We start from the raw sequence: 11,264 nt of genomic DNA, 5'->3' as shown, positions 1-11,264 counted from the left end.
ATTTACTACGAACCATTTGGCCAAGTCGTCTTCCTCCTAATATTCAAGCCATCATCGCAACTATGCGCAGTAAGAATCTGGATGAAACAGCAGAGGTAGCTGATTGCATCATGAAAGCAAGTCAAATACAGTCCATGATGGCAGCTACGGCCACGCCTACTCCTAGCACGATACCATCCAACAACTCACCAACAAGGTAAGGCACTCCAGATGGATCTAAACCATATAAGACGACACATGTCAATAAAATCGAAGAACCAACACCGTTCAAATTCACCCAGTTCTTTACCCCGACAGCGTTCTAACCACAATATTAGGGTAAATGGTCAAGGGTAAGGCACACTAGCTCATCCCACCATGACGGAAGACAACAGGAAATCAACCAGGAATCCTCATATGGCAACGACTGAGGTCCATACAACGCAGCGTCGCCTACTTGTATCTGACAAACCTACACATCAGAAATTCCTAGTCGACACCGGTGCTGATATCTGCGGGTATCCCAAGTCACTAATACCTGGGTCACATCAGATATCCACGTTCACGCTACAAGCAGCAAACGGCACCAACATAGCAACTTATGGTTGTCTGGTCTGTTTCTCGATTTAGGCCTACGAATATGTTTCCCGTGGCGTTTCATCATAGCTGACGTCACCAAACCAATTGCAGATTTTCTTGCACACTACCAATTGCTGGTAAACTTAAGCAGCCAACGACTCCTGGATCGACTCACACACTTCACCACCTCTGGTCAACTAATCAACTGCAGTCAACCTTCCGTCAGTCTTGTTACAGAAACGAAACCGACCACTTCTGCATACCACGAGATACTTCAGCATTTTCCCTCACTATCTCGACCCAGCGGGCAGATCACTTTTTTGAAACACTCAACAAGGCACTACATCAATACTACCCCCGGTTCACCGGTAGCATGTAAACCACGACGTTTAGCTCCGGACCGTTTCTCTGCAGCCAAGAGAGAATTTGAAACGTTGGTACAACTGGGTATCGCACGTCTCTCCTTCAGCCCCTGGGCATCGCCACTACACGTAGTCTCAAAGAAAAACGATGAATGGCACCCATGCGGAGACTACCGTTCTCTCAACGCGAGAACAATCCCAGACAGATATCCTGTACGCAACATTGACGACTTCACACATGCACTGACAAACAAGACAATTTTCTCTACTATCGACCTAGTTCGAGCTTATAACCAAATTCCAGTTGCAGAAGAAGACATCCCAAAAACAGCAATTACAACACCGTTTGGTATGTTCGAGTTTACGTACATGAATTTTGGATTACGCAACGCCAGCCAAACATTCCAACGCTTTATCGACGAAGTGTTACACGGCCTTGACTTCTGTTTTGCATACATCGACGACATACTGGTCGCATCAGAAAATGCTGAGCAGCACAAACAGCATTTACGCACGTTATTTACTCGCTTGCATTCCTACGGAATATTGCTTAATCAAGCAAAATGCAATTTTGGTAAACGAGAAGTCTCTTTTCTAGGTTATTCTGTCTCGGCAAATGGAATACTCCCTTTACCCGACAGAGTAACAGCAATCTTCAATTTCCCCAAACCTACTACCGCAAAACAATTGCGACGATGCTACCTTAGCAATTTTTTGTGACGCATCCGACCATCACTTGGGCGCTGCGTTACAACAATTCCACAATGGAACCTGGGAACCCCTTGCATTTTTTTCCTCTAAACTCTCGAACGTTGAAGCTAAATACAGCGCATTCGACCGAGAACTTTTCGCGATTTATCGCACAATTAAGCATTTCCGTCATTTTCTCGAAGCCCCTGACTTCATCATTTTTACAGATCACAAGCCCCTTACCTTTGCTTTCCGTCAGAACCCTGACAAATACTCTCCCAGACAGTCATGACACCTCAATTTTATTAGCCAGTTCTCAACGAACATTCAACATATTTCTGGGAAAGATAACATTATTGCCGACACACTCTCACGAATTTCTGAGTTATCAACACATGTTGACTACGAAGACCTTTCTTCTGCGCAGGAATCCGACAAGGAACTTCAAGAGTATCTCAACTCAAATCAATCCCTAAAACTCATACGAATTCACATTCCCGGCTCGAACAAAGCCATTTTCTGCGACATTTCTACTAGTACGGCAAGACCTTTTTTAACTCCAACATTTCGTTTTGCTGCATTCAAACAGTTACATTCCCTAACGCATCCTGGCATCCGTACATCCATAAAACTTGTGACCCAGCGATTTATTTGGCTATCTGCTAATAAAGATTGTGCCAAGTGGGCACGCGAATGTCTCCCTTGTCAAAAAGTAAAGATTATCCGCCATGTTTTTCCACCCTTTGAATTACCTTCGAGAAATTTGACCACGTCCACATAGACATAGTTGTGATGCCGCCCTCGGAAGGACACCGTTATTGTCTCACGTGTGTAGACAGATTCACACGTTGGCCTGAGGCTTTTCTCATGGCGGATCAGGAAGCCACAACGGTCGCACGAACCTTTTACGAAGGATGGATCTGTCGTTATGGCGCACCCATAAGAATCACCACGGACCAAGGTAGACAGTTTGAGTCTCAGCTTTTCAAGGAGCTTTCGCATTTAACAAACTCAAAACATATCCACACAACGGCATACCATCCCGCAGCTAATGGTATGGTTGAGCAACTACACCGACAATTAAAAGCCGCCATAACATGCCATCAGAACAGCAGCTGGACCAGGATTCTTCCCACTGTTCTTCTGGGCATTCGTGCAGCCTGGAAAGAAGATCTTAAGACAACAGCCGCCGAAATATTATATGGTAAACCACTTCGTCTACCAGGCGAATTTCTGGCACCGAATACCCGACTGTCTCACACCACCACCCAGACATACGTACAGCAGCTTCGCGATCACTTTCAACTTCTGCAACCTGTAGCTGGAAGCAGGCATGGTAAACAGAAAACTTTCATTTATGGAGATCTACAATCGGCCGAATATGTTCTGATTCGACGGGATGGTCCAAAAACCTCACTGCAATTCTCATACGATGGGCCATACAAAGTGCTTAAACGAGGCGAACATTCATTCAATATTCAACTTCCCAACACAAGCAAATCAGTATCTATCCAGAGACTCAAACCAGCATATATCGTGACAGATGAACAACATCTTCAACCTATACCTACAAAGAAGGAAATGGACGAACGACCAGCACATACAACAACCCGGTCCGGTCGTCGAGTACATTTCCCAAGATATTTCCGAACAGGTTAAACCACATCGTTCCTCACTGGAAGGGGGTCCTGTGGGAACACTCGGTATAGCAATAAACAATTCAAATGTGTAATAATTAAAGTTCATCATTTCTGCCGACTTAGTAAAATCGCGGTACAGTACGACTAACTAGGTCATAGACATTTACACACACATATGTAAACCGCTGAACTAACTATTGCCATTAAACCAATGTAAATAATTTTTATATAAATAGCGTGTAAATAATTGAATAAATCAGTCTACCACTAGGCTCACTTTTATTTGGATGCTGCAATAGTGTCAACCCTTGGATGCTGCAATAGCGTCAATCATCGGATGCTGCAATAGTGTCATAACTAATCATTGATGCTGAAATGTGTCCAACGCTATTATAAAATCGGTTCTTCTCAGAACCACAACTTTTGGTAGTCACATCTCATACGACTACGGAGTAATTACATTACAATTCTGAAGGACGGAGTACGCAATGTCCTGGAAAAAGTAAAGCCGACTAACAGCTCCAAAAGACAGAAAACAGATAAAACCACCTAAGAACAAAACCAACAAATGGAGATTAACTATGCAGACGTACAAATGAATACAAAAAACTCCAACAAAAGAAAGAAACCAAACCAAAATTCAATACTAATACAATTCAAAAAAGGAATCCTAGACACATCCACTAATGAAGAAATACAATCCCAACATTCAACCTCAAAAGCAAACATCCAAACAATCACTGATAATGAGGATCAGCAACAAAACTATAAATATAAATATCATCCCTGCTGTCACAAAGGAACCTACACTTCTCTAAAGCAAAAGCAACTAAAGACGGCATCTCTATATATCCTAACGGCGAACAAAATTTTCGAGAAATAACGAAAACGTTCGACGAAGAAAAAATTCAATACCGTACATATAAACTTAAGAATGAAAGAAAGCTAAAAGTAGTACTAAGAGGAGTACCACCAACAATAACCATAGCCGACATCGCACAATATTTACACAAACAAGGTTACCCTGAAGTTACAGACAAGGACATGAGATCCCGCTAGTAAAAATGGAACTGGATAGGATTTATAAGTGCATATACAATCTATACAATGCTGTAACCTAGACGTTACAGTAGAAAGTCTATATAAAAACAATACCACAGGGCAATGCCACCGTTGCAAAAAATTTGGCAACTCACAAGCTGAATGCAAGACTGAATACAAATGCCTGAAATGCGCCGCCAACCACTCCACCCGCTTATGCACCAAACCGCAGACTAACCCGGCAAAATGCGCAAACTGCTCGGGAGAGCACCCCCCGAACTGCAAAACCTGCCCGGAGATCCGAAAATGAAAACTAAAGAAGTCACAAAACACAAGATTCAGAAACTTACATATAGCTGGATTACCAAAAACGAACAACACACCATTAACAACAAGGAAACCACAACAAAAATTATCGGAGAAATGTGTATCCAATAGGCACTACTAAACGTTACACCAGAGCAAGCAGCGCAATTCCTGAACACCATAAAACTCCTACTACGATCAACCAATTTATGAATAACAATACCAAAAGAATTCCGGCAAATCTAAAAATAGCATACTGGAATGCACGCTCCCTAACTGGAAAAATAAACCTATTAAAACACTTCGTTACCACCCAAAACGTAGACATCATGTGCCTGGATGAAACCTTTCTAAAACTAGCTCAATACCCAATTACAAATTATACAAAAACGACAGAACCCGCAGTGAAGGAGGAGGCACGGCCATCTATATTAAAAATTCCATTGAACATAACCCGCTCCCTACCACCCCAAAGGAAGACATAATCGAAGCCACGGGCATCCGCCTTATCATCAAAAACATTGGGGCTACAGACATATACAGTACTTATTACCCCCCAATGAAAAACAACCAACCCCCTCTTCACGTGGAGCAAATGAACAAATTATTCGAAGGACAAACATCAAAAATCATCATAGGCGACCTGAACAGCAAACATAAAGAATGGAACTCGAGAGTAGAAAATGCCAAGGGGAAACACCTACAGCAATACGCAGAAGCTAAACAAATCCTAGTAATTGCACCAACAGAACCCACCCACTACCATGAATCAACAAAAACTTCGGAAATCCTCGACATTTCCATGATAAAGAACATCACCAAACAATTCCATATTACCACAATGGATGACAGCGGCCTAACCTCGGACTACAACCCAATCATCTAACATATAAGATCAGGAACAGAAAAAAACATTCTCCAGATTAAAACCACAGACTGGAATAAATACAACATCAGCACTCAAGAAAAACTGAAAAAATTCCACGCAGATTACTCAAACACAGAAAATCTCGAAAGAACAAGAACAGAATTTGAACAACTGATTTAAGATTCGATACAACAATGCACGCACATCCCCAATGACATATCGGATCTAATCAAAGAAAAAGCAAAAGCCAGGAAGAAATACCTCCAGACATACAGCCCTCAAGATAAAAGTGCCCTTAATGAACTCACCAACGAAGTAAAAACACGTTTACAGGAATTTCGGGATTCCCCATGGAATCATAAACTCGAAGAAGCAGAGAACTCCCAAATAACACTTTACACGTTAGCAAAAGCGTTAAAAAAGAAAACTAATTACATTACCTCCCTCAAAACAATGGTCAACAACACTGCAATCACAAACGATGAAAATGCAGAATTATTTGCTAATCACATAGAAAACCAATTCAAACCAAACCTTATTGACAGCGTCCTTCTCCACATTAACTATGAAACTCACATCAACACCAAAGTAAAACAAATATTACAAGAAGGAACAATCGACCCTCACATCACAACAAGCACAGAAGAAATAGAAGAGATCATCAAATCCTAATCCAACAGGAAAGCCCCAGGACCTGACAACATCTCTATAAAAGCACTAAAAGAACTTCCACAAATCGGCATTAATACCATCACCCACATTTGTAATGCAATCTTCAGACTTCAATACTTCCCCAAAAATTGGAAAAAGTGGTAATGATCCTAAAACTTCAAAAACTATCAAACCAACTTGGAAGCTACAGACCAATTAGCCTTCTGAAAACCATAAACAAAATCATCGAAGCTATAATCCTGAAACACCTCCAGACAGAAATCACCGACAAAAACTTCATTTCCAACCACCTATTCGGATTTAGAAAAGGCAATGCCACCACACATCAACTCGCCAGAGTAACGACATATATTGCACAAATGTTCAACAAAGGAAGAACCACCACGGCAGTCCTTCTGGATATAGAGAAAGCCTTCAATAAAGTATGGATCGATGGACTCATATATAAATTACAAACTCTAGAAATCTCCAGGAGATTAATAAAACTTCTGCACTCATACCTGACAGAAAGAAAATTCAGCATCAAAATTGAAAACTCAAGATCATCACCAATAAAATCTGAATCAGGAGTACCACAAGGATCACTCCTGGGACCAGTACTCTACCTTCTATACACTGTAGACATGCCAACTAGACCACACATATTCATCGCCCAATACGCAGACGACACACTCATACCAGCTCAAGCAAAAACAAGAATTCACACCGTCAAAAGACTAAACAATTATATTATCGAACATAAAAAATGGCTAAGAGCCTGGCGAATAAAAACCAACCCTAACAAAACTGAAGCCATATGCTTTAACAGAAAAGGCAGAACGCCATCTACGAACGTAAGGAACCAAGGAACTGAAATCTCACTCTCAAAAGAGGTAAAATATCTGGGAATTATTTTTGACTACAAAATTAAATTCAACAACAAATATACCAAAAGAAAAGGAACCACAGGGATTAGTTACAAAGACAGAAGAGTGATACTTAGTTTGTATAATGAGCAACAGACAGTTATAGAGATGGGGCTGCAACGTAGAGAAGTAAATATTAGGAAGGGAGTCCGACAGGGATGCACACTGCCACCGATCATCATTAAAGACAGTACAACTGTAGGGATAGATATACAGGGACAGAAGATTAGTATGCTTAGATTTGCAGATGATATAGCAGTATGAGCATCTAGCAAGGAGTTAGAGATAGTATTAAATAGAATGGAAGTGTTATTAACAAAACAGTATTGTATAAAAATAAATAAAAGTAAAACAAAAATACTGATTTGCAAGTGAAGAAAAAGCAGGGAAAGAGCGAATGTAATGATAGGAGACGAAAAATTGGAAGAAATGGCCGATTGCAGGTAACTAGGAAGTCAGATAAGTCAGGACGGAAGGAGTAGTAGGGATATAAAGCAGATGATAGCGCAGGATCGAGTCGCCTTCAATAAAAAGAAGTCACTTCTATGCTCGCTAACTGTTAATTTAGAGATGGTTAGAAATGAAGAGGTTTTAGAAAGAGTAGGAGAACAGAGGACAGAGATAGAAGTCAATAAGAAATAGGCGAGATATGTTAGTAGGACACCTTCTTAGGCACGAAGGTCTAGTCAGACGCATATTAGAGGCAGAAACGGACGTTACTAGGGGGTAGAAGTAGACCTACATTAGATTACTGTTCGCAGATAGTTAAAGATATGGGTTGTTCTACTTTTAGGGAAATGCGAAGTTTAGCTCATGATAGGAAAGAGTGAAGGTAGGTGTCCAATCAGTCTAAAGACTGACGACCTTATGATGACGATGATTTTGACGTTGATGTTGTCAACACCTCCTGCTTTATTTTCCATGGATATTATAATTCTGTGTATCTCAGAACAAGTTGTTGGTTGGATAAATATTATGATAGGTTTTCCCATCTGGTAATTTTAACGAGATCACAAAAAATTATTTTTTNAAACCAAAATTCATGTGAGGAAACTCGAACAATCCAAAAGGTGTTGTAATAGCTGTCTTCCTCTGCGACTGGAATTTGTTTATAAGCTCGAACTAGGTCGATCGTAGAGAAAATCTTCTTATTTGCCAGTGCATGCGTGAAATCGTCGATGTTGCGTACAGGATATCTGTCCGGGATTGTTCTCGCGTTGAGAGCACGGTAGTCTCCGCATGGGCGCCATTCATCGTCTTTTTTTGGGACCATGTGCAGTGCCGATGCCCAGGGGCTGGAGGAGGGATGTGCGATACCCAGTTGTACCAACGTTTCAAATTCTCTCTTTGCTGCAGAGAAACGGTCCGGGGCTAAACGTCTTGGTTTGCATGCTACGGGTGGACCGGGGGTAGTGTTGATATAGTGCCTTGTTGCATGTTTCGAAAAGGTGATGTGGCCGTTGGGTAAAATCCTGAAGTATCTCGTGATATTGTGAAGTGGTCGGTTTCGTTTCTGTAACGAAAGTGACGGAAGGTTGGCAGAAATTGATTAATTTACCAGAGGTGGTGAGGTGTATCAGTAGATCCAAGAGTCGTTGGTTGCTTAAATCTACCAGCAGCTGGTAGTGCGCCAGGAAATCTGCACCAATAATCGGTTTGGTGACGTCGGCTATGATGAAACGCCATGGGAAACATCTTCGTAAGCCTAAGTTGAGCGACAGAATAATAGTACCATAGGTCGGTATGTTGGTGCCGTTTGCTGCTTGTAGCGTGAACGTGGATTTCTGACGTGGCGTAGGTATTAGTGACTTCGGATACACGCAGATATCAGCACCGGTGTCGACCAGAAATTTTTTGTTTGTGGCTCTGTCCGTTACAAATAGGCGACGTTGCGCTATGCGGACTTGTCGCCATTAGTGAGCTCCCTGTAGGTTTCCCGTTGTCATCCGTCATGGTGGAATGTGCTAGTGTGCCTTGCCCTTGACCATTTGCCCTAATATTGTGGTTGGAACGCTGTCGGGGTAGAGAACTGCGTGAATTTGAGCGGTATTGGTTCTTCAATTCTCTTGCCATGTGTCGTCTTATGTGCTGTAGATCCATCTAGAGTGTCTGTACCTTATGGGTCAGCTGTTGTTTGGTATCGTGCTGTGGAGTAGGTGTGCCCGTAGCTGCTATCATGGACTGTGTTTGAGTTGCTTCCATGATGTAATCGGCGACCTCTGCTATTTCATCCAGATTCTTATCGCGCATAGTTGCGATGATGGCTTGAATATTAAGAGGAAGATGACTAGACCAAATGGTTCGCAGTAAATCGTCCGACATTGTGGTTTTCGCCAGACCGCGCAGATGGCGCAGAAATTGCGTGGGTTTCCTGTCTCCCAAATCTCCTGGCTCGAGGAGTTGTTTCATCCGTGTTTCTTGGGAGATGCCAAGCCGACGAATGAGTGTTGCCCTGATGGTGGCATATGGTTCAGTTGCCGGGGGTTGACAATGATATCACGCACTTGCGCCGAATTGTGAGGGTCAAGGTTGCCTAGTACATACCCAAACTTCGGACGTAATTCCGTAGGCCTCAAAACTGCGGTCGACCATACAAAACCAGAGTTCGGGGTCGGTCGGCACGAAGGGTGGCAATTTGACGTCTATTCGATCAAGGGACATGGTGAACGGCGGCGTGTTGTGGCAAGGTTGGGCGTCACGTTGCGGTTGGTCTGGGCGGTGTCGTTATTTTACATGCTGCGTGTCGTGGAACAGGGCTGCGCTGCTCCGCAGGGTGACCAATGTAGTCCTGATGAGGGCTGGCCGGTGGAGAATGTGTGATGGCGGCAGATCATCTTCAGAAGGTTCCGGCCGTGGTCACCAATGTAGTTTATAACTGTTCGTACCTTTGAAGTCGGGGTCACCACTGTAGTCACTCTGTGTAGTCGTAGTAAGAGGTGACTATCAAAGGTTGTGGTTCTGAGAAGAACCGATTTTATAGTATCGTTGGACACATTTCCGCATCATTGATGATTGGGACAAAATCACAGCTTCCAAGGGTTGACACTTTTTCAGCATCCGAATAATAGTGAGCCTGGTGTTAGACTTATTTATTTGGTATTTATACTAAAATATTTACATGATATTATATGGCAAAGAATATTTCAGCACTTTACATTTGTGTATGTGACTGCCGTTGACCTAGTTAGTCGCAGTGTGTCGCGGCCTAACTAAGTCAGCACAAATGCAGAGGCTTAATTGATACACAATATAAATGTTTCTTGCTATACCGAGTGTACCCACAAGTATATAAAGGAAGAAACTATCGCCGAAGGAGGAGTAGAAATAAATTGACCGTTGCAGAAGTGAATCTAGAAATAAATTGACAGCGCAGTGAATAGTGATATAGTAACAATACTGTAAATAGATAGAGTAATTCATCACTTAAGTAATAATTTAATAGTGTTTTTAAGTCCTTTAATAATATTTAGTGNAGATTGCATCAACTCTTCCCACATCATTTAAAATATTTTCAATAAAATCATTAACTATAATTAAATTGGTAAGTGTCGATCTACCAGGAAAAAATCCGTGGTGTTCTTCAATGATGGTGTAAGAAAAAGATCAGAGAATCTATCAGTCATCACAATATCAAAAATCTTCGCAATAGTGCTCATTATGGAGACAGGCCTATAATTAAATACATGATCCTTGCTTCCAGATTTAAAAATCGGAGTGACATATGAATCTTTTCAAATGTTTGGCATTAATCCAAGAGAAATTGACTGATAATACAGAAACGTCAAGGGTTCAATAAAAGACAAACCACATCTATAAAGAAGAGTTTCTGACAGGTTGTCTGAGTCAGTCGTCATCTTGGCCTTAAGATTTCTCAACGCCTTAGTAATTTCTAGCTCAGTTATTTCATCATACACCAGAGAGTGAACGTTGACATAATGAAAGAACGGTTCAAAGATGACGAATGTCACACACTGCTTTTGGCTCAGAGACCACTATAGCATCATGAGACATGTAGTAGGTTGGCACGGTGCCAGACTTATTCAAATTGTTAACATAATTCCAAAAATTCTTGTCTTTTAGTAGTCCTACTTTTCACTGAATCAATTCTCGATAGTCTTATGCAGCGAGCTCTGACCTCTATAAATTCTGTATAATCATCCACGTTACCCGACAATCCCCATTTTTCTTTTTAACTATCTTATTAATAAGCGCCACATAATAC

The 11,264-nt window shown here is 41.7% G+C and overlaps 1 protein-coding gene across 1 annotated transcript; it reads left to right on the top strand.

Annotated features, from left to right (window-relative positions):
* Window positions 1-3,738: 3,738 nt before the first annotated feature.
* LOC112905277 lies at window positions 3,739-5,483 on the top strand. The gene is made up of 2 exons (XM_025977397.1): window positions 3,739-3,752; window positions 5,003-5,483. Exons 1-2 carry the CDS (start codon window positions 3,739-3,741, stop codon window positions 5,481-5,483), a joined length of 495 nt encoding a protein of 164 aa, XP_025833182.1.
* Window positions 5,484-11,264: the final 5,781 nt, after the last annotated feature.

Source organism: Agrilus planipennis, unplaced genomic scaffold (genome assembly GCF_000699045.2).
Source record: "Agrilus planipennis isolate EAB-ADULT unplaced genomic scaffold, Apla_2.0 scaffold328, whole genome shotgun sequence".
NCBI lineage: Eukaryota > Metazoa > Arthropoda > Insecta > Coleoptera > Buprestidae > Agrilus > Agrilus planipennis.
Note: the sequence above shows the minus strand (reverse complement) of the source record. Positions and strands in the feature narration are given on the sequence as shown.